General features: G+C 39.7%; 1 protein-coding gene across 1 annotated transcript in view; it reads left to right on the top strand.

The window, feature by feature from the left end:
* Positions 1-10,567: 10,567 nt before the first annotated feature.
* LRPPRC (leucine rich pentatricopeptide repeat containing) overlaps positions 10,568-24,699 on the top strand; it is a gene marked incomplete at its 5' end in the record, with an annotated part of 93,661 nt that continues 79,529 nt past the window's right edge. The window contains 2 exons of the mRNA XM_082305813.1: positions 10,568-10,683; positions 21,987-22,189. Coding sequence (XP_082161939.1) covers positions 10,568-10,683; positions 21,987-22,189 — 319 coding nt within the window. The remainder of the gene's footprint in view (positions 10,684-21,986; positions 22,190-24,699) is intronic.

The raw sequence follows: 24,699 nt of genomic DNA, 5'->3' as shown, positions 1-24,699 counted from the left end.
GAATTTACATGTGCTGAAATAACAACTAACTAACTCAGTTATTTTTCATCTGTACCAGCTGACAACACGATCCAAATAATGTTTTGTAAGTGAGCGAGCCACTTCCATCACTTACTGCTCCATGATTTTTCTCACTAATTCAGACAGTGATCCTTCCTTTAGGTTTTAAGTAAAGTACTAAGCTGAAAATTATCTCTATATAACATCGCTAGATTATAATTTATTTTGCTAGCTATTCCTAGCAAATACATTTTGAGTATTACTAGTTAACTCATTCCGAATTTACTATTGTTGAAGAGCAATCATTTTTTAATTAGTGTCACTAAGTCAAACGCTGTACAGAAGTGTGCCAACACAGCTGTCACCTGTATTAACCAGACTGGTAGTCCTGTCAGAACAGTATCAAAGCCAAGACCTAATTTCTGTGAAATCATGCTGGTTAACATTAACTGTATTCTCAGCATTTAACTCTCTATCGATGAAGTCCATGATCAGTTGACCTGTTACTTCCTTGAAGCTCTGTGCCTAAACAGTTGTCTTGTATCTCATTTCCTGAGTCAACTCTCTTACCACTTACAACAGTGTCAGATCATTCTCCTGATTCTCTGGAACTTCTCGGATTTTCATTTAAAATCAACATCATGAGTCAGGACAGGTTTGTTAAGAACCTCTTGGGATGACTTGTTTCAACCTGCTTACATAAAAATATTTAATGCTAAAAAAGCAGTCCTTTTATCCTCTTCATTGTGGAGCAAAAAAAGTTTTCTTGTTCATATATATGGAGGCATCCAGGTTTGTTGTGAATTACAACCATGACATTACTAAGTACTTCTAAATTTTCGGCATTGCAGGAAGTTCTGCCTTTTATGCTGAGAAACTGACCTCTTACTAACGGAATTCTTCTTTTTTCATGTCATGAAAAAATTCCTTTTCCCTATTTCTGTGCTTAATGAGAACAGTCTCGGGGATGGGAGTTTTAATATAAAAACTGGGTACCAGCCATTAGATTGTACAAGAAACCTGAAACCCTTTGGCTAGATAAAACAGAGAAATGTCTTCATTTTGAAGTATAGGTAGTTGAACATTTTTCAAAATCTGTGTTTAAAGCTCAAAGTTATGTCACTAATATTAGACAGCAGTAAACATACTTTTCTTCCTTGCTCTTCGTTTGCAAATGGTGACTACAGAGTACCTGTATAACAGTAAGGCATTATATCAGGTATCGGGCCACTGAGAAATTCTGAATAACTGGAGATCAGAGTGCCTAACCTGCAAGCAGGATTCGAGGCGACATAGCACAATTTTCACCAAAGACGCAAACCTAGCACAGTGCGTGTTGGAGAGACATCTGGTCTCTTGGACGGAAGAGAAATTTTCCAGGGATTAGATGTAGTCAGAAGCTCCTTTGCATAAAGCAGAAGAGAAGGAAGAATCCTTCAATCTCAAGTTTATAAACCTAGCCATACCATTTAAGAACTGGTTATTTTATTTTTTTCCCTGCTCAAATATTACAAATATGTGGGAAGAAATTCTCACTGTGAAAGATGCAATATGCTCTTCCCTCTGAAAATAAGCAATTTTTACTGGTACTTTCCAAAGAACAGCAACAATCAAGAAACAAAACAAATGAGGACAAAACTCTTTTTCAAATTTTATTTTAAGGCCAATATTCAGTGTACAGAATCAGACTCAGTGGAGCATGAAATTCTTGTCTGAGTCACTGATTTAGTAAAATAATCAAAAAGTGTTTCATGGCTTCATCAGAACATACATTTGCCAATAATAAGCAGAGGATTTTGCAGAGTGAATCCATGTTTGAAATATTCCTTTCCGCGCTGCTAAAAATACCATCTCTTTCGCATGTTTTTGATTAATGCCTTTAAAACATGAGTTTACAGAAATACACAAACACCTTTATACCACAAAGTCATGTATTTGAAGTAATTTATTAGACAAGTTAGTGAAAAGTAAAAGTGATTTTTTCAGAGGAGATACGTTTAAAACGTTAATAATTTTTTCTTCCTTTCCAGGGATTGCTTGTGCCGCACCTTGGATAGCCCAATATATTCGACTGCTATTTTATCTTGATTTATCCAGACAGTATCTGCCCTGTGGGAAATGCTTGAACTTTGCAGCCTTCACACATTGCACCAATGCGAAAATATCAGCAACGCGACCCATGTTGCTGAAACAGGTTACTCTCCCCAGTTAAATGATACCCAGTCCAGTCATCCTAACTGAAGTTTATGAAAAAAAAATCTGTTTGATGGAGTCTGCAGTATTTAATGATAAACATTTATCTTGAATAGTATAAAAGCTAAGTAGTTAGGAAAACACAAAGTACTCAGAAACCACAAAGAGAATTCAAGCTGTTTGTTAGGCACATTTGGAATTTACACTTGGATTTGACTTTCATTAACTGAAAATTCTATTTCAGTTGAGCTGACATTTTGTCCCTAGCTCACTGTATGCACACAGGTCTAGCTAGAAAGATGTTTTACTATAAATGTGCACTTCTTGAGAAAAAAAGGATTTTTTTCATGACACAACATAAAAATATATATAAAACCCATTCAAGGGCTTAAAGCAACATGGAAAAGGCCACCACTGAACCCTACTTATGGTAAAAATATCTATTTGTTTTTTAAACTCAGCAGCTCTGGAGTTCAAGAGGAAACCCTTTCAGAAAACAAATAAAGCCAAGGAAACAATACAGATTTCCTACATGACTAATTGACACTTGAGTTATAAGTTTTGTCTCGTAACACAACCAGTACTTGCACTTAAAAAAAAAGTAAACAAATAATTGTTTCTGCCCTGCCTTCACAATTGGAAATATTACTAGTTAGAGCACAGCCATACCAACATGTGATCTGGCATTTGACTTAACCAGTGGGGCAGAAATGTCCAGCAGGGATGACGGAAAAATTAGCAAGAGAAGAAAAATCTCTCAAAGCAGACCAGCTGCCAAAAAAATGAAAAACTTTTTCCATCAGTGATTGATCTGTTTTAAAAGATTCTTGCTCTCTGCCCTTCAAAATGCTTGTTTACACCTCTCTGGATACTTCTGTCTTCTCGGTCAGTCAGGTTTGTGGACTTACCCTGAGGGAAGAGAAACAAACAGAAAAATGGGAGTTCTTAACACCGTAAAAGCTAATTTGATTATTGTTCATAAAGATAACAATCCAACTACCATTTTGGACACCCGTATCATATTTGAATGACCTGAATGAAACTAAATTAAGTGTTGTTGAGACAAACGAGCCATACAAATATATAGTAGCATACTGTATCTGTCCCTGGCATGTATACCAGTGAGGTAGACATGTGAGGTATACATATACTGTATACATACACCAAAGGATTTAACATTTGTTTTAATGTTAGTGGATTAGGTTTTGCAGACTCTAAGTGGCCTTTGGATTAACCCTTCCAGGTCACATATGACTAATTGCCCAACTCCTAAAAAATATTCAATAACCATTAAGATAAATCAGAACTTCTGTAAAAAAAACTCAAATACTTTGAACCAAAGCAGAAGCTTAGACTTTAGATGCTCTCACTCAATCTGTCTTATATCAAGAATTATAAAATTTTTTCATTGTTTGGGATAGGAGGAGATTTTGCAGAAAGAATCAGCCAGCTTGCCCACTGATAAAAAAACAGCATAAGGATTCTTACCTAAGTAAAGCCTGTAAGCTTATGAATCATGTTTTATGATAATTTCCCAGTCCAGTTAGCCATCTGCATGATCTCTGAATCATTCCATTCTTGTTTCCAACCAAAAGTTAAAGCATGCATCAAAATCTGAAAATTATTTATCACATACTGGAGCTACCAGCAGCTGAAATACAGTTTTACCATTCCTGAAACTTGTCTTACTACTTTCTCCCCTCCAACACTCGTAATAGCCAAACCCTGGGACATGATATTCTTCATAGTACAGCATGCCCACAATTAAACATCTAAAACAAAGGCAATGACAGAAGAAACACAATATGTGATGCACATGCATATATATCTTAATTCTTACTTCGCTATTATTTAAAGGCAACGAATTTAAGAGACTGAAGGACTACTCATCAGTTACAGATTTATGATGGTTTTGCAGTTTTAAGTAACAGTACAATATGCAAATCTCTCAACTATATGATTCACTATAGTTCTAAGAATATACCTTCTGACAAAAGCAGCTACCTCAACTTCTCATTTTATGCAGCTTATAGAAAAATTTCAGATGTGACCCAGTTATGTCACAACCATTTTCAAACTGTGATCCTCTGAAAAGTAACTCTATAAAAAAAGCACCTTCTTACTCATCAGATCTACTCCCCATAGATAGCCAGGGTAAGATCTGCTGACTTGGTTACAAAAATAAAGGCTCTACTACTTATTAAAATTTCTACTAACCTTGCAAAACTAACAGAGCTAAGGAGAACAGGGAGCTAAATTCTTTCGCATCTTCAGTGGAAATCATTATTTTACAGTGCAATACATCTCTAAAAGAGCTCATCAAAGATTTTGGGTGGAAGCAAACAACAGCAAAGGCATACTTTTGCCTGCAGAAACATTTTAACTAACAGATAAGGAATAACTAACATAATAACTAACAATAAGGAATTAATTTAGCATTTTGTTAGAGAGTAAGTCACCATTGGCCATTGGAAAGGAATTATTCTACATGAAAACCGAGCATGCTTTATATGGAAATCAACAGGACTCTCAATGAGCAATTTTCAATTCAAATTGTCTATTATCCATCTTTCTCCAGTTCCTTGGTTTGCCACCTTGTTTGTCATTTCAACAAGACTCTTGCATATTAGTCTAGAAACCCTAAGATTTGGCTGTTTGATTCTGTCTTTGCTACTGCTTGTTCCTGTTCCAGTACCTCAGTTTGATTTTTATCACCCTGCCAGACCCAGAACACAGCAAACCAATATGCCATACCATCAAAGCTATGCAGTCAGGCTTCCATAGATTACAAGAATGGCTTAAACTTAAGTAAACTTACACCATGGATGAGCTTTTTTTGTTGGAGGGGAAGAGGGGAAACAGTTGACACTTAAGAGACAAACAGCCCCGAAAGGCATCCGAGCAACAAAATTTAATCTTAAATGTCCATGAAAAAATACATGGATCTTCCCACTGTCTTCTTGCAAGTGAGCTGTGCTTACTTTCTTCTTGTTTCTGGGAGGTGAACAGCAATCCCTTTTCCATCCAGTCAGCAGCATTACCCGTTACTCAATTACTCCCATCGCACAGATTTCTCCTTCCTTTCTGTCAAACTATTCTGTTGTCACCCTTCTCCACTTTCCTTCTGAACAATGTGTTTGTTTGTACCATCTCCATCTGACTTCTATAGCCCTTGAGCTTCTTACTTCGTTTTCATCCTCTCAAAATAAAACCTGACTAGTTCAGAAAACTTGACTTCAATCTTACTGCAACTAGAGATTTTTCATGGAGCACCCATTTTGCGCTACGTTAGGTAACACTGGCCAAATTACAAGACCTGAAAGACACTGAAGTAATAAAAGCTGGAGGCAATTTGGGATCCTGGAAAATATTCCAAACAAGGAAATCACATTATTGCTAGCATTAAGCAACTCAAGCTCTAAAAATCACACATTTGTTTTAAAAAACACTCTTTTAACAGATTTTTTTCTCTAAGTTCATCAGATGTTCTCAGGCTATGCTTTAAGTTTTTTTGCAAATGAAGCCGAAATATGCATTTTCATGAGGTCTGAGAAATATTAAGAGATTCAACAGAAAAACGTGAGGGTTTGCGATAACAATTGTGTGAGTACTCTAAGCTGATCCTACTTTCTCTTCTCAGAACAAAATGGAAATGAGATATTAAAAGTGTACAAAAACCTCAGCAAGCGTGAATTTAGACTTAGATTTTCTTTGCTGTCACATAAGAGTATCTGAATATCTATATAAACATACAGAGAACCACAGAGAACCACATTCATCATTATCCTTCTATATTTTACTGCCTTGAGTCATCTTTTTCAGAGGCGCTATTGCTTCAGCCTGAACTGCATGCCTGAGATGAGGCAAGAGGCTTAAGCCAACGCTTTCAGCCAGGTTTAGAGAATGAGCCATAGGGAAAGGTCACTTTTTGGTTTCTTTGTCATGTTCCCTCAAGATATATTAAGAATGCATATTCTTCATACCAGAATCTCTGAAGTAACACACTGTCTGAAATCTAAGGTTATCCTTACTCAGCCATCGGAAATAAAACCAATAGCGATACTAACAATACAAATACGTATGTATCTCACCATCTTCTCGGTTTCATGTCCCACCTTCCCCCAAAGTCTCAGGTAAGCGCCCCAAATGATTCTCTCCATGGCAAACCTCCCCGATTTCCCAAGATGAATGCAGCCACTAAATTAATACTGGGAACTATGTTGCCTCTTCCCATTGTGTAATATAGACCATGCACCACACCGAATTATGACTGTGGAGGGAGGACGGATGCCTTACCGCACCGGTGTCATCCGCACAGAGCTGCCTCTAGATGAAGCCATGTTAATTTAGGGAATGGAAGAGATCAGGCAAAAGTATCAGGAGGTTAGGAGCAAGAGGTTCCCCCCTACAGACCACAAGATGTTTTGTGCCCACCTTAAAACCTCCTGCCTTGAAAACTCTAGAAATGAACCCCACCTTTCCAACAGGGATTTGATGGCTCCGTCAGACAGCTCAAGCCAGTAGAGGGCACCTCTGAGACCCCCGAAGGAACCGTGGAATTAACCCAGACCCCGTTGCACAGCCTGCAAGCACAGACCACGTCTGACTTTTTCAAAGGTTAACATCTCATAAACCTCCTGTATGAGATAAAGGCAATTAGCCACGACCCCTGTTATCATCTTACCCTCTGACACACAGCAGCCACATCCAAACTGCCTGAAGGCAACAGTCCTAGGCCAACGCTGATTCTCTTCTACATGTCCTCTTACGTTTCCTCCACTGTTGCAAAGACATTTTGACACAAATTGGATCATTCACTCCAAAAGTTTTTACTGCTCAGATTCTGGGGATGCATTTATAGCATAATTTGAACTTTGGATTTCCAGATTTTCCAAAGCCAACTGTGGCATAAATGACATTTTTTAGCTGTTTTGTACATATGGGGTTTTATTTGAAAGATGGGAGAATGAGTGAAGAAAGTTCTAATTACTGCATGTTATTATAACTCATTTTGGAAATTTCCAGGTCACACTTCAATTAAGTTTGAAAAATTATTAAGAAGTGCTTATGATAAACTCTCTATGAAATTAGCAGAAACCTTATCAGAACTTACAAGTTGCAGTAGAGGCAGTATGCATGTAAGGAATGCCCATCTATTACCTTAAATAACCAGAACCATTCTGTGGCCTTCAAGCCGACTGGAAGAGTTTGGCTGGAGTCCCTCTTTTCAAATCCTCCCACCCTCCAGCACAGTGTGGCCATTGCCAGACTGCCTACTGGCAACAGCCCCAAGCTGTTTGATGCTAATTCCTCAAACTATGCCAGGCATGGGCTGAAATTGTTGTAGAGAATAGGAATTCAATATTAGAGACACAGCTCCAGAGCCCAGGAACATAACACGGCACTGCTTAATTATTATCCTGAGGGATAGTCTCCTGGGATTTATTAACGATGGGAATAAATTGCCTGGGTGGAGCAAATCCAGCCAAAGAACGAATCTTGGAAGATGCGGCCTGTTTAGAGAGAGGAAAAACCAGGCAGTCAGCAGAGGATTTCTTTTGCTTGTCTGGAGCTTTGTGTTAATTCTTTCTTTTGGTTGCAAGACCAACAAACCATGTTTCCTTAGACGGCTTCCTTTTCCTGGTCCCTCGTCTGCCACACGTCTTTCCTTCCCATCTCTCTTAGCCTGGACTCATTCACATCCGATTTTTCACTTGTCCCTTAGGCAGCTGACCACAGCTTTTCCTTCTATGACTTCTACAGCTCCTTCCTTTCCCTAGCACATCTTTTGCAATCCTCTTACTTGGACGAGTATCTTCATCCCCCTCTTTGGGGATGTTTGCGCCTTTGCCCTTTTCCGTATCTCTGGATCTGTATCTTTCATCTCTGGATAATCTTTTCTACAAATATAGCACAGCCACTGTGCTGAGGACCCACAGATCTATCTCAAGCTTTTTGTCCATACTGAAATCCCGGTGCCTCATTCATATCTTGTGTGCAACTCATCAACTCAAGCATGGCATGGCTAAAATAATACTTTCACTCCACATAATAACTCCTCCTGTTTCTCAGCTACTACTGGGACACTACCATACAGTGCTTTCTCTAGATTCTTGCATATAAGCGGTAATAATTTTTCTCCATGAATACCATATCTAATACACAACTTGTTTTCTTCATCCAGAGAACTAAAACTCTCACCTAGACTCTAAACATTATGTCTCAATTTACCAATTAAGAATTTTCTCTTTTTCAGATCTTGATAAATGTGATCTAGACCCCCACATCCATTCAGAGAACTTCAGCAAATCCAATTTCCTAAGTCTACCACTTCAGGTATATCACATTTTGAATTAATTCCTTGGGACCTCCTTTCCTTTTCACATCAAACAGCTGTCTTTACAGAATCGTATCTACGATCCCTCACTCGGTAGTGAAAGGACAACTCTCTGAACAGCCTATCGTTTCAGAACCTGTTATCTACTCACTAGATTTTTAAACAGCTTTGCATTTTCTTTGTCCTTTGGAGGAATTCCAGCATCTGTCCCTATGTTCTCCTTCAAAACACCTCTTAAAATTATTCTTTACTGATTCAGTAGCGGTGAAGTCTCAGCAACAAGAACCTGCTATTTATTGTGCTGACCAATGTCATCTTGTTATTTTCCTTTACTCTTCCAGTCATTTGCTTTATCATTTCTGGTCTTATTGTAAGCATTGTAGACATTTTTGTATTGTGTCTTTAGAGTGAGCTCCCAGGGGCTCTACTCCATAATCAAGTTTGGTAAGAACATACCTAAGCCAGCCTAATAATTAGCATGAATGCTACTAGGTTTGTACTTAAGGTAAAAAAATTCACCTTGGTCTTCCTTATTAAGACTAAACTCTGTATTCTGCGAAATACCATAACGCTGCATGATACAGCAGAAGCTGTGACAACCAGTAACATCACAAACATTGTCTTACTGGCTGTAGCTGATGCCTTACGGCTTGGCTATGACAAGTCTCGAGCATCCAGGACTTTCTTATAAATAGCAAAAGTGGGCGTTCATAACTTTTAAAAACTGGGCCCTTTGCATCTTCACGAGGAGACTTTACAAGTCTTATCAAGTAAAGCTTCATCATAAATGGCTGATTGTAATTGATTTGATAAAAATCAATCGCATCTCTTTTAATGAACCACCTGCCCCCTGGAGTCATTATTTGCAATCTATGGCAAAAATAATTACATGGCTTTTGGTATGAAAACGTTGATTTGTAAGTTAGGAACTTATCTAATTTAGTGTTTTATGTCATAGGAACCAGCTTTTGCTCGCATGCCAAAATGAAACATGTACGCAGATGGCCTCTTGGAACATCGAAAGGCGCCCAGGTAGAGATTTACTGTTAAGAAGTTCTCAGTTGCGGTCCTTCCCTCCGCCGCCCCCTCCCACCCGCTCCCGGGCGGGCAGCGGGGGCCGAGGGCACGCCGCGCCCCCGCGGAGGCTGACCGCCACCACGGCCCTTCCCAGCCCGACCGCCAAGGATCGCCTCCTCCCAGCAACGCGTAGGCACCGGGTGGCACCGGCAAGACGGAGCTTTTCTCATTACCGACGGGCGGAGGGATTTATTTATTTTTCCCATTCGCACGCCACAGGCCGCGTTTCCAGTGGTGTCCGAAACAACCCCGTCCCGCCCCAAAACCCTCAGCGAGCGGCAGCCGCCGGGAACCGCCTCCCTCTCCCTCCGGACAGCCACCGCCGGGCTGCAGGGCAGCGGCAGCCCCCGAGGCCCTGCCCGGCCCGGCCCGCTCCGCTCCCGCCCCGCCGCCCAGGCCCCGCAGCGGCTGCCGAGAGCCCGCCCCGCCCCGCTCGCGCCCCGCCGCCCACGTGACTTCCTTCCGCAGGCAGGGACGGGCAGGCGCCACCCCCCGCACCAGCCTCCTCTCGCAGGCGCTACCCGCCCGCGGGGCTGCGCGGAACGCGGTGCCCATCTCCCGGGAGAGGCGGCCGGGAAAGCCCCCTCTCCCTGCGGCGGAGACGCGCCGAGCCCGCGCTTCCCCCCATCAGCTGCCGGCGCCCCCCCGGCCGCCTTCCGCTGGCGCGGCTCGGGGTTGGCTGCCGATCGACCCAACCCGGGGTTGGGCTGCGCCGCCGACCTTGCGTGGAATGTCCCATCAGTGCCACGGGGTGGGATTGGAAGCGCGCCGAGGCCTGAGTGGGCCCCGTTCCGAGAGCGGGGCCGGCGGCCCCCCCTGCGGGGAATGGTTCCTCCCGTCACGTGGGTCGGCGCCCCGCCTCCGCCGACCCCTCCCGCCCTCCCGCCCCTCCTGCTGCGCGTGCGCAGTAGCGCGGCGCCCGCCTCACGTGCTCCTCTGCGTCCGGCGCGCGCGGCGGTCATGGCTGCCCTGCTGAGCTCCGCCGGGCGCCTGCGGGCGCTCTGCCCGCGCCTCCTGCCCCTCCTCCGCCCGCCCGCCGCCGCCGCCGCCGCCCCCCGCCCGTCGGCCCCCGCCAGGTGAGACCCTGCACCGCGGGGCTGCCCGGCGCTCGTCGGGGGGCCGGCAGGCCGCGGAGGCGGCGGGGGGCCGCACGGTGGGGCCGGCTGAGGCGGCGGTCCCGGCTGTGCCGCCTCCCGCGGCCGTTGGCCCCTTCGGCGCCGCCCCCCGGAGCTGCCGGCGGGAGCCCTGCGGCCCGGCCCGGCCCGGCCCGGCGGCCTGTCGCTGCGTGTGCGCGGCAGGGTGAGCTCAGGGTCAAAGGCGGCGGGGGAGCCCCGCTTCCCTCCGGCTGGGTCGGCGAGGGCGGACCGCTCCTTCCGCAGCGGCGCCTCGTTGGGCGCGAACGGAAGCGGAGTGCTCTCCTCTCTGTGAGGAGCAAAGGGCACTGCCCTCTGGGGGGTACTGCTGCAGGGGGGCAAGCTGTGCGGGGCGGGTCGAGGAGGAGGAGAAGGGGAGAGACCGGGTGGAGATCGGCAGCGATTGACTGTGGGCAACTGCAGTAGGGATCTGGGCTTCTTCACGGTTCCTGTCAGACTCCGCTGTGTCGATTATCGGCAGGAATATCTTAATTCCTTTACTATGGTTCCCTCTCTTCCATCACGCAGGTAGGGTGGAAAGCTCACCACACCTGCGTGCATGCCTGTCGCTGTTTTGACCACACTAATATGTGGTTGGTGCCCTGCAGGAAGTTTGGAGACACAACCCTTCCTTAACATGAGTACTTTTTTTTTCTTTTTAAATAAAAAAAAAAAGTGAGTTTTGGGAGAGCTACGCTTTCTCTTCAGTGGTGGTGCACTGCAGCTCCACATTCGGTATGTTTGTTATCCTGAGCACATACCTCTTGAATGTAGATGTGCAAAAGGCTCAGCCCTGAATACGTGAACAAACATGCCAGAATCCATGTTTTTAGGAAGCATACGATATTTCAGGGGTTTTTGCATGCACTACTATTTTAATGAATCACAAAGGTGATGTTAGCATTCTGTTATATAGGCAAGCTAGTTGTGTCTGTAATTACTTGTCCTAAGAAGCAAGCACCTTGTACAGATGGTAGCTATGTCAAAGAGTTTGGTATTTATTTTTTGTATTTCATGTAGTGAGTATACTGTTACAACTACATGAAGATTTGTGCGAACTTTTTTAACATTAGGGGCTACTTCATTGTCAACAAGTTGTCAAACTGCCTGTGAATGAGGTAAAGGTTTGTTTATGAATTCCGAGCCTTGATGGGGTTAGATTTTTGGTTTCCTCCATGCCCAGTTTATAAGTCTTAAAACAGGGAGTTGGGAATGGATTGAGAAGCTTAGCTTTCACTTATGTTAAGTGACTTGCTGTGATTATAATTACAGTTGTTAACTAAAAAGTTATATAAAATTAAACAATTAAGATAATTATAAATAATTTGTAAATATAAATGTCTAGCTAAGTAGAAGTTTATATTAGTTTCCTCCAAGGATATGAATGTTTGCTGTGTTTCTTCCAGTGTTTGCAAAACATAATGAGGATCCAGTGCAGGTGGGTGGGAAGGGACCTGCACCTCGTTATAGCTCGGGTGGTCCCTCTAAGTCAATGTAACTTAATGCCTGGTAGAAAACCAGAAGAGTTGTCTGATGTTCTAGATGGATAAATATGTTCAGCAGAGGACTTGGTGAGTTCCAGAGCTGGTTCGGGAGAAGGGATGGGAACAGATGAGAGTCAGCAATAGAGAACTCCTGGAGGGAAGTCTCACCATCAAAATAAGGAAGTTGTTGCTACCTGCACTAGCTTTAGTGCTTATCAAACCTATTGTGAGCTTATTTTATTTGGTAGCCTGACTGAAATCTTACCTAAAAAAGAATATAGTTTTCTCCTGGTTGTAGTGGTTGAATTGTAATAGATTGTTAAATGCTAAAGTTGGTGTGAAGGATGGAGTAGACCTGTGTGCAGGAAGGACCAAGAACTGGGAAGATATCTGCTGTGTGGTTGGCAATAGAACCACATGTTTAGTTAGTTGCAAATCGTGAATAAACTTTTCTACTTTGAGGTAATTCAGCTGATTTTTGTTTTCCTCAACTGGAAGCTTAATTTCCTAAATTAGTTTGTTGCAAGAAGTAATGTTCACCAAAATTCATGTATGACTTGATGAAGGACTAGCAGCGCTTTTTTTCCTACAACTGTGTTTCTGGAAAGAACTTGAAAAGTGCTTTATGTGATGATAATTTGGCTCTAACAGCTGGGTTTTGGGGTTTTGGTTGTTTTTGGTTTTTTTTTTTTTTTTTTTTTCTTTCCCCCCACAAATGATACTTTTTTCTTGCACCAGATTATATTCTTCTATATTTTCAAGTATAATTGTAGTCATATGTGGGGTAGTGTAGTGGTCATGCTGAAAACTCTTTAATTCTCAGGCTAGATTTAGTTAAGTATGTGAGAAAGGTGCTTGGTAGAGAACATACTCACAGGAAACAGCAGTATTTATTTCATAACTTTTAGGTTTCAGTCTAAACTGTGAATTATATTGGAGTAAGACTGAGCAGTACACCTAAATTTGGGCATTGTTTCTGTCCAGTAATTTCATTCCTAAGATAATTTTTCACCTAAGATCTTTGTCTTCCTGTCACTTTACTATATGGGTTTAGGTTTACAAGTGATAATCTAGGACCAAAGTGTAAAGCAAAGGTAACATTTTATGAACCAAAATTGCACATATAAGCATACAATCGCATTTCATTTTTTACCTTAAGTAACTATCCATTGTTGTTTTTTTCTACTTAAGCCTTAATTTCTGGAAATGGACCTCTTTTGAAGAACTAGAGTAACATGGACAACATTTAGACTTGCTATACTCACTGTTCAGGTCTCGAGATGGTATTTCAAGAGTGAAATGCAGTCTGCCGCAGTAAATTCCAGAGAATATTGATAAAGTTCTAATAGGAATAATGGGGAAAAAAACCCCACAGTTTTAGGAGTAAATAAATAACAAGGCATAATCCAGCATTTCGCAAGAGAACTGGGTGAATGACTATATGTTTACATGTGCTTGGTATAGTTGTTTTATCATAGAACATAATAAAGTCAGTTCAGAGGCGGGTTTGAGACTTGCATTACAATAATGGTTACAGAAAAGTTGCAAATCTGTTCACTTCTCTAGAGATGTGAAACAGCAATCATTCATGTTCAAGCAGAGATTTTATCAAAGCATCGTATTGCTTTGATTTTTAATATAAACTTCTTCCGAAAATGGATTAGGACAGTAGATGAATATTCGATTGCATTGGATGGTTGAGAAACATTTCGTAGCAAACCAGATCAGATATAAGGCAAATTTACTATTTCACTTCACTGCCCCTAGTATGAAATGTGAAATATACTGAGCTATATGTCAGCACTCTCATGCTATGCAATTATAACAAGCCATGACAGACCAATACAACAAATGTACTGCGCTGATTTATGTGGCACAAATTATTTACTGGAACTTTGTTCATAGAAGCTTCACTGAGGGAAGAGATGCTTAAATTTGCTGCTAGTAGCTGACTGTCAGGAATGCTGTAACAAACCCCTCGATCAACAAGTGTTCAGAGTAGATTTTGATTTAACGTCAGAGTATCTTTTGGGGACTTTATTCTACGTGCTCTAGGTGATTATGTTATGGTTTGATGTTACAGCTTGCTCCTTGGGTTTCCCACAGTGTTGGGAGGAAGGGTATTGGCTCCATTCTTCTCACACTGACTACCCTCCCATTGCTGGCCAGCTTGTCCTGCTTTAAATCGGGGTGCTCCTTGGACCTATTACTGGGCTGATTTCATTTGCTGGACTTCAAGGAAAAAGTTTTCTGACAGATTGACAGGTTTTATTGGACCCGTTACGGATCTGATGAACTCTAGAAGGGTGGGACCACGGGCAAAAGTAGAAGAGGGAAGCCTGCCTGATGACTGTGTGATATTAGATCAATGCAGCTGTGTTGCTGAACCGCACTTTTAGATGTGCGAGTGCTAGGATACTCATCCTGAAGTTGACACCCTATCTGTCCTCAGAGAAAAGGAGAACAATTAGGCTTCTAAGGCATAGATCCTAAAAGTGTAGCTGAGAAGGAAAATCAAGTGGGATCTCTACATGCAAGTCTTGCAAGGCATCTTTGGCCTTGCTGTCACTTCCTCAGTTTGAGATTCTTGTCCGTGAGTTTAAATGTCATTTTTTGGGGCTGTGGAGCAAAGAGCATCTCCCCAAACAGCAAATTGTACTGTAGTGAAACCTCCTGCTTCTGTGTTCTGTTCAGAGGAGTGATTGCTGAGGAGGTTGGTAAGAGGGTACCACGTGCGATGCTTTTCAAGTTGTCTTTGTAAAGACTGTTGACTTTTGGTACGTTGTGGTGTATTTGTACAAGATTAAAGCATGTTGGTGAGATGGGAAGGAAAAATACCCTTTTAAAGACCCTTGTTTCAGATCTGGGGGGATTTGATTTGAGCTTTGGGTAAGCTGTACATTAAAAACCCAAATGATTCATGTTTTAATGCATGGTACTTTTTTTAAAATTAGCTGCAAACAAGTTGCTTTTGGCTATTCGCTATCCTCCTCAGCAATGCATCACCAGTGGATGAAAATGTAGAATTGAATGCTTAATTACTTTACATTAGCAAAATTATAGAATTAATGGGCTTTAAATGCAGAGGAGGCATTCAGTAGGCTTGCTGTTTGTAATACTGAAGCAGTCCTCTGTTGTAGTAACGTTTCACAAGCTGCACTGTTGTGGTGGTTGTATGGATTTTACTGACGGACATAAAATGTCTAGAGACTTCCTAAGAAATAGCACAAAGCAAAGTTTTTCTGCTTTGCTTCTTGTGAATCCCTTAGGCAGAGTTTTTAGGTATTCTCCAAGAAACTTGAGGTTTCTCATTCTACAGGAAAAAACATAAAATTTTCTCTCTTGTAGGATCCTGCTGTATCTCATTCAAACAAGGATACAGTGGCCTGAACATTGAGGCCTTTTTTTGTAGGTGACCATAGCTAAGTCAGGGGAAGTTGTGTTTAGCAGTCATGTGAATCGTGCTGGGATCTCAGGTAGTATATTTAGTCTTATATTTAGTAAATTTAACTAAAGTTAAGTTTGTAGTGCTTTTATGCATAGTAATGAATTTTAACTCTTAAGTTTACCGTTATTCTACTTTGAGCATGGCTTGTACTTTGAAAACTATTTGGTACACCTTTTGCCTGTGTAGTTGAGAAAGAACAAAATATTCAGTACTTAGAAAAAGCATAGCAACTACCTTATTGTGGCTCTGATAAAGAGAGACAAATATCCATACGGTGGCTTTGTAATTCTTTTTTTTGAATGTTTGGAATTGGTCAAGTTTTACAGAAAGTAAACTTTCTGCTGCTGCCAGGGAGAGCATTGGAACCATCTGCTTTTTGAGTTTTGGGAAAGATGGGATATTTTTTACTCAGGCTGGTGCGTAAGATGTGTTCCTTTAGGAAACTGAAGGCACTGCCTTTAGTCTGCCCTAGAAATATGGAAAACATGTAAATACACTAGTATATCCCAGCACAGTACTGGGATTCTCAATAAACCCTTGCAAACATAGAAGAATTTTATTAGTTGACTTGGTATAAATTTCCCCATGCACACTTCATCTCTGCATAAGTTTTTTTTATGAGTTTCTCTTCAAGTACTTTCCAAATGTTGTAAGATAAATTGGAGGTGAAAAGTTACTGCTAAATAGTGGGTGGTTGTGTGTTGGGGTTACGAAAGTATAGTTGGTTAACCTTTCCTGTGTAGGCAAGGTCTACAGTTTTAATCCTCAGAATTGTAGAGACAAAACTGAAATGGTGTAAAGGTACAATTATGTAAAGGCTCAAATATTGGAAAGCTACTTCTAATCTTGGGATTGTGGGAGTAGGAGAGAGATCACTTTATAAGGCTTAATATATCCTTTTGAGCTTCTCTGGGTAGGTACAAAGAAACATAGTTCTGAAGCATAGTAAAGAGAAATTACACATGTTGGGGAAGAATCAGATTGCTAATTCAAGCAGATCTGAAGTTTATTGTGCAGCTTCACATGCTTGCAAATACAGTGTTTCACACAGAAAATCTTAAAATGCTGTTTAAAGGTAATTGATGAAAGTAAATACTTGGCACTCATTGCAGCTCTTGGAGAAGTATGCATTTTGCTGTGTAGCGTAGCATTTAATTCTGAACAAGTTCATTAAAATAATTGAAAAAATGTGGTTACATCATAAGACTATATAACATCTAGCATCGAGGCAGGATCAGAAATGCCAAGGTCATGTGTGATAGATTTTTTTTTTTCTCCCCGCCTCCTAATCTTGCTTTATAAGCTTCCAAATGAGAAAGTTTGACTGTCGAAGTATCCTGTTCTAATATTTCATTACAAATAATATTACAACAATTAATATTAGCAGTGTGATGCCTGATGGATTAGGGACGGTTGCTTCTCTGCTTGGAGAATGGGATGGGATAGATGAATCTTTTGAGTCTTTCAAACTTGGGGGGTTTTTGTGAGTAAACACACCAGGACAAGCAGAATAATTCTTGTTGTATTTTATCTATGTTGCTTTTTTTAGGAGTTAAAGAATTGTTTTCTTTTTTGCTGTGTGATGTTTCATGTTTAGCAGTGACTCATTTTCAGTACTTTTTTGGTTGTACTGTTGTCTAGCCAATTGTACACCATCTTACATTTCTGCGTTTGTTTTTTGTCCAAAATGTACAACTTTCTTTGGTCTGTATTGAATTTCCTTTTTGTTGATTTCAGACCATTACATCAAGTAATCAAGATGACTCTGAAGTCTGAGACTCTCCTTCTAAGAATTTGCCACCATTATGGTGTCATGTACAAATTTGATAGGTTTATTTACTCTTCTGTCATCCAGATTGTTAATGAAATTATTGAATGGACATGGGTTGTACCAGTCTTTCCCAGTTGGGTCACGAGATAGCTTAATTTAGAATCCCACAAAATATATTCTCAATTTTGCAACAAACCCTGATCAGCACATTTAATTTTTTTTTTTTTTTTAAACAATGACTGCACCCATACTTTTGTAACTACAGGTACATTTATCTCCTTGTTTTGCTTATGAGATTGTCAGGTAACATGGTGCCAAAAGCCTGTACGTCAATCCATATTTCTTTATCGATTATGCTTCTGTTTTTCCCAAAAATTTCATGAATTTTTGAAGGTAATTCCAAAGGACTGGACATTGAGTAAGGCCTGTTAATGTGTCTTAAATATAACATATTTTAATGTTTCCAGCAATTACTTAGGTCATTCTTACTTACACCCCCATCTCCTTGTTAAAATTTAGTCATGATAAAATGGTTAAAAGTTACATAGTATGGTTGCAATTAACATTTTTTTTGAAGCTAAACAGTATATGAGCTCTCATTTTTTTTCCATTTTAAGAGGTATGTGTATTTTCTGAAATCATCTTTCTTGCTGCCTTTTTATGTGACTTTCTGACTGAAATGGTTAACATAGCCGCCTTGATTTTTATCCTTTTTTTTTTTATTCCCCTAATCGTGCGTTCTTTCTCAACTTCTAAAAACAAGAATTGCGCAAGGTTGTGGAAGATTCCTGATGCATGGATAACTGCTTCATTTTGTTAGCTGCTTTTTCTGTTTCATGGGGAGGTTGTGCCATTAGTATAAATTTTCAGTACGTATGTCATCTACTGCATTCTTCTGTCTTTCACTTGATTGCCTGGAATCAAACCTGATACTGTGTCCCTTAATTTGTTAACTTCGCATTTTTTTGGAAGCTGTCTTTCTGGTCTGCTCAATCTTTCATCTTTTAGAATAGTGAACTTAACTTCTTTTTTTCTTCATTTTCGCCTAAGTTTTGTGTTCTAAGTTGACTTGTAGTGCTACGAACCAAATTCAAGATAGTAGATGCCTGCAGCTTCATTCAGCTTTTGAAGCCACAGTTATTTTTAACAAATTCTTACTATGGGATTGGCTTAGCATTACACCGTGCCTTAAATCATGCTAAAAGTATAATTTATTCAAATGCTGAAAGACTACAGATGATGACGTACACCTGAGTCTTACTCTAGACATTATATTTCAGATTGGTAATGGTAATGTAGGTGGATGCCAGTGGAAGTTTGAGTTCCTCAGGTGGTTTTATACTCTCATACTGTTTTCCCCTGTCTGTCTAAATTGGGAACTGACTCCCATGTTGCCATTCCTTAAAATGTCTTTAGTCAGTATAAATTAACAGAAACACCAGTACCATATTTGATAATATCTGGGGTGGTGTGTGTAAATAGAAATGCCCAATTCTGCTGATCTTTCAGAAGGTTAAGTTAGTATATAAAAACAACACCACATATAAGAGTATAATATTTTACAGTGTGCAACCGTAGCAATTGATATAGTATAATATTCTAAACTTACGTTATAAACAGCATCATGCTAAATGCTAAGCAGGGACAGTTTAGTAACAAGTAAAATTGCAGAGTCCTTCGAGCATGCACATACTGTTTTTGTCTTCATACTTAGTCTGATGGAGCTATGCAAGTGTTTTAAAATGTTTGTTACTTTTGACACATGGAGAATCTTACAAAGATGGCTTTCTTAAAACAGTGCAGGACTTAAGAATTGTAGATATCAATCAGTTTATGGTTCTAAGTGTGTCATGTGGCATAAGATATAATTCAATAATTTGCAAAATACTATAAAACAATAGCAGATTTTTCTAGAAGAAGATGTTTCAATTTTAATCTGAAGCACAGGAGTTTTGCCCACTTGTGCTTTGCTTGTTAATGGAAATCAGAGTATAACTTTCTGTATTAAAAAGACAGTAAGTCCTGTGTTGCTTGCTTCCAAAGCATTTTTTCCAACCTGACTTGAAGTATTCTGAAAAGCTTTAAAGTAGCTTTTTTTAATGGGTGTATAAGAGTGGATGATGCCATTTTCTTTTTTTATCTATATCTTTAAGAAAAAATAGATTAAGAACTTGCAGTCATTACAGTTTCATTCTTAGCCAGTGGCTAGCTCATAGTTGAGTATTGCTATTTACGTGTTTTTAATGACTTGAAGTTGTAGACATCTCATTTAGTTGTTAACACCCAAGAGGACTTAAGATTTAGTATCTTACTGTTGTTATTACCTTGTACTACTGGACTTTAGTGATTTCTGTTTTAGGAAAAGTACCCTGTCTCTGATTACATGATGAGGTAGAAGGAGAAGAGGGAAAAAAAAGGAAGGAAAGAATCGGGGAAAAGGACACCTTTGGAAATACTTCTAGTGAGAGATGGCATTACTAGTAACGAAAAAAAAAAAAGTTTGATAGTGTTAACCTGACAAGCTGCTTACCACCAAAACTGGTGTTTCAGTTTCTTCGTTTTCTTCCTAATTCCTCTGATTTTAGCCACCTATTCCTGCTCTATTACTTTTTTCTGGTTCATTCTGGTGTTTTTTGGACATTGTGAGCTGTTTCCACTGTAACCTGGTGGAACAGTATGGGCTTTTTGTAGAAGTGACTGAATTGGTATTGTGCCAGGTTAGTGAGTTAAATAAGCTCACAGAGGGATCTGAATAAAATGAGAGCTAGCCCAAAGGAATAAGTGGGAACTTGCATCTAGAAGGAGGTAGAACTGAGACTGAAGGAGGGGAATCTCTCCTTTTTTGGCAGTCTTTTTTCCCTTCTTCAGTTCTTTCTTCCTTGTCCTTTCCCTAGTCAGATGAAATGCAGATAATTTGCTGGCCTCTGGAAAATTCTTCAGGATGAATTCAGGAGGAGATTGTGCAGTGTAAAATTTGCCTGCTTGAAAAAGATAATGCCAAATAGTAGTGATGTTCCTCATTACAAAAGGATTTTTTTTCATGTCTTCAAAAATCAAACATCTTCTACTAAACTGTTTTCACAGGTCTATTGGGAAAGAGATTCTGCTTCAGGCTGGTTTAATTTAAAGACTTTTACTCCTAGAACTTATGGTCTGCTCAGTTATCAAATCAGGATTTCAAACAGCAAGGAAAAAGGTGGTCTTTGGTTACTTCCTACTCACAAGAGGCAACCAGATGGTAAACCATCAGTCTGTTTTTTCCACCACACTGATATGCACCCCACTGATGATTTTTGTGCCGTTTAGCAGCTTGCTGCCAGTCCTGCTGAAACACTGAATCGCCAGCAAGCTTTTTCTCCTCCACTGGACTTCCTCTCCTAGGGCCTTAAACTAGCACTGGTTGGTGAGAAACCAACCAGCAAATATACCTGTGAAAAAGCTCCAGGTGTGGGAAATCGTTTTGTAGAGAATGCCAGCACTCCCACTTTTAGGCTGCCATTTCAACAAAATGTGCAGCCATTGCTGCATAGGACTCATGGAGCATCTGTAACAGCAGGGAGTACAAAAACTAGTTTGTTTTTAAACTAGTCTACAGATGTTACAGAAATTTAGCTGAAGATCTGTCTAAAGAGCCAGAGATGAGGGAGGGCAGTTTCAGAAGTGGCTGAATCTTCTTTTTGCCAGTCAGCTTGTATTACTTCCTTTGTATAGGATTCTGGAGGAGGATAGTCTGGTTTATTTTATGCAGTTGTAAGGACAATTAAGAACAGACTTGCAAAAATGCTTGGTGTAATGATAACTTTACCTGCACAGGCTGTTCACAATTCCATTATGTACCTCAACTTGTTCTTTTTAAAAAAAAAAATTGGCAAGGTCTTATTGTTTTGCTAGAAATAAGAACACTTTCTCATTATGTCTCTTGTTGTCATACTTTATTTTGAGGAAAAAAAATATTTAAACAAATCCAGTGTTGATGTTCGGTTTACATCACAGGATGGCTGCTTCATGCTTGTTAATGTAAATTCTGCAGAATGGGGAATGATCCCGTTGTTCTTTAAGCCATTGTTGTCTAAACCACTGGCCTCTGCATTAATTTTTGTGTGTTTTAATTGAAATGAAAGGTATGATTTGCTGCCTTGATTTGCTGTGTTCTGGAAGGGATCTCTGTGACTGTTCTTGCAGTGATTTTTCAAAAGCATGTGAGAACTATTGTGAGAAGCCATAGTGGGACAATAGACTTATAGCACTTGGATGACTTCAAAATTTTTATTTTTGTGGGAATAGTATTTGAAACATTTAACTCATGAGGTGAATCCAACTGCAAATCTCAGAAACAGTTGTCACTGTGAGAATATACATGCCTATATCTTTTTAAGTAGAAAGACACTGAAATGAGTCACCGGTATTTGGTTATATCAATATGGAATGGTTATCTTCATCAGCAAGAAGTGCATTATCTTTTTGACATTATGTGACTAGTGTAGTTGCAAAATGACTCACAGAAGTGTAATCTTTATTTTTTTGTTTGTTTTTATTTAAGCAGAAACATTTTGTACCAAATAAGGTTCCTTACAGTTGCACCTCAACAGGAGGGAAGTGTTAAAGAAGAACCAATTTCAGAAATTCAAACGAGACAGGCCTGGCAGTTTGACTGGGCATTAAATAAACTGGATAACTCTGTCAGGAAAACTGGCCGCATCCCTAAAGCCCTTCTACTAAAAATCTTCCATGATATATGCAAAACAGGTAAGTTGCTTCCAATTAAAACAAAATAAAAGCTAAATTTAAAGCTGCAATATAACAATTCACCAAAACAAGGAAATTAATTGAGAGAGTTCTGAGTTATATTTTGTCTTTGAGTGTTGTTTAATCTGCTGCATATGCTGATAAACAGGCTTTTACTGCTTTAGAGATGATGTTTTGCTTTGAATCCACACGTTTACTTTTCCAGTTCTTTGGGAATTTGTAAGTGTCAGTGTACTTTTAAGATATCATATTGCTTTGCTTATTGCGGGTTTTTAATATGGTGATGTTACACCTTCCTCATATAACTGTATTGTGCGCTCTGAACACGGGTCATATCTGTCTGTTTTACACAGTGTATATTTAAAATGTCTGTAATAAACCATGCTGTCCTTAAGAGGTTATTTGTTTTAAAATGGAACTATATAGAGAAATGTGGAGGTAATACCCAAGTTTCTGCATTCCCAGGTAGCTGTGGTTATTCAGGACAAGAAAGTGTTTGTGGTTTTTTGTTTTTGGTTTTTTTGGGTTTTTTGTTTGTTTGTTTTTGTTTTTTTTAATAAAACAAAAATAAACAGCTGAGGCATTGTTCATTCTGACAGATTCAATGCCCCTTTGGCTAAAAATAGCCAGACTATATTAATATTTTGCAAACCAGGTACCACAGTTGTTGAGGTTTGGTACCAGTTAGGATGAGGCAATGGAGATATTTGCTAAATATACTCACTAAGTACTAGTGCCAATATTTATCGATGACAGCATGTGTTGTTTTAGTTTTAAACTGTGCTAAGTATTGCTCTGGACTGTTAATGGTTTGTATACCTGGGATTGCGCTTTTAAAAGTTTTGTCGTTCACTGTTTAAAAGCCAAGTCTTCAATTCATGCTCTTTTTTCTGCTGAACTTCTTATTTTTTCTTTTTGCTTGTGATATCCTTTCTGATTCTGACTGCTTTGTCTTTTTTAGGTATAAACTTATAATTTGCGAGTGTGGGTTGGCAAGAATTTTATGTCTCTAAGCTTCTCTGAAAATCAGAGTTCTTCATGATCTTTGATTAGTTACAGTTTTTAGGAAGTCATATTAACAAAAAGATTAATTGCTTATAGTCGTTTCCTTTAGCTGTGTAAGTATATTTAACATAAAAAAAGCATACAACTTCACAAGAGATTTAACTAGGATGTATTAAAATAAGTGACAAATATTTCCCTTTGTAAAATTCAGTCCTTTTTTTTTGTATTAGTGATGTTGAAAACTAATTTAGCCAAAGCGTGAGTGGTTAGTTACTGTTGGTTTCTTAAAAAGATTTGCCTGTGTTTGTATTGTTCTTCCATTTCTAATTACAACATGAAAAATGCCCAAAGGAGGTGCTTGCTGTAGATCTCTTATCCTGCGTCTTTCCGTGCTCATGCTGCCAAACCTTTTTCTGTTTCTTTTGCCTTTTCAGTACTCAGTCACTAGTATAACACTGGCATTGTGAACCTGGAGATGTTGGTGTTTTTATTGCATGAACTAATTGTATGCAGGGATTTAAAAGTTAGTCAAGTATGACTTATCTCACCACTCCATTGTGTCTTCAGAAGTTCAGATCCCCTTTTGCAGTTTGTACCTGCCCCCTCTCAATGTTTTATCTTACTTCTTTTCTCATTACTGCTTATTTTTTCCCCACTACTACCTGTGTCTCTTCCCAGATGAGTTTACTCTGTGTAAATAACTTCTCTGCTGTAGATTGCGCTCTTGAAACATAGTTTACAATAGTTATGTCGTATCCTAGATTTGCTGCTCCTTTTTGGTACCTGAAGATCTAATTTCATATGGTGTATAGCTTTCTGCTGTTGAGGTTTCTTAACTTTATTTTGCCATTATTTTATAGCTGTATAGCTGTTTCTACAGCTCTATATAATTAAAAGTTACACTTACAGTGATCAGTAGCAGCTGGAGATATCTTTACTGGCAGCAGCTCCTACCCCGAAGCTGGGCTGTACACAGCTTTGGAGTGTTGGCATGATAATTTGGAAGCAACTTACAAAGCATTAGTGATGCTTTAGACTTCAAGTCATTTTGGAACTCTGGATCTTTCAAGTCTGCATGTATATCTGTGTTTGAGATAGAAAACCTTACAGATTTTTTTTTTCATCACTTGTGTTGTATGTGAACATTTATCTTGCTCCTTGTTAGATGAAATACTTCTGAAGTATACCTTTCTCTGTGATAGGAAAGGAATAGCCAACATTTTTCTGCTTTTTTTTTTTTTTCAATTTGCAGTATGCTTTCTAAAGAAACTCTCCTTTTTATTAGAAATTGCTGGGTTTGCCTATAAAGATGTGATTGAAAAAAATTTTATGTCTCCAGTTTATTGGGTAATCTGTGATAGATTCTGCAGCTCTGCCTTACTTTGCCTCAGGAGTAGTAGTGAAGTCCAAGAAAGACAGATGAGTTTATGGTTACTTTTTTGACATTCTGGGGCTAGTGCAGAAGTCAGAAGGTGGGCATTCTTACAGTTTCCTTCACTATTCTC

The sequence above is a fragment of the Platalea leucorodia genome, assembly GCF_965183815.1.
Source record: "Platalea leucorodia genome assembly, chromosome: 3".
Classification (NCBI taxonomy): Eukaryota; Metazoa; Chordata; class Aves; order Pelecaniformes; family Threskiornithidae; genus Platalea; species Platalea leucorodia.
Note: the sequence above shows the minus strand (reverse complement) of the source record. Positions and strands in the feature narration are given on the sequence as shown.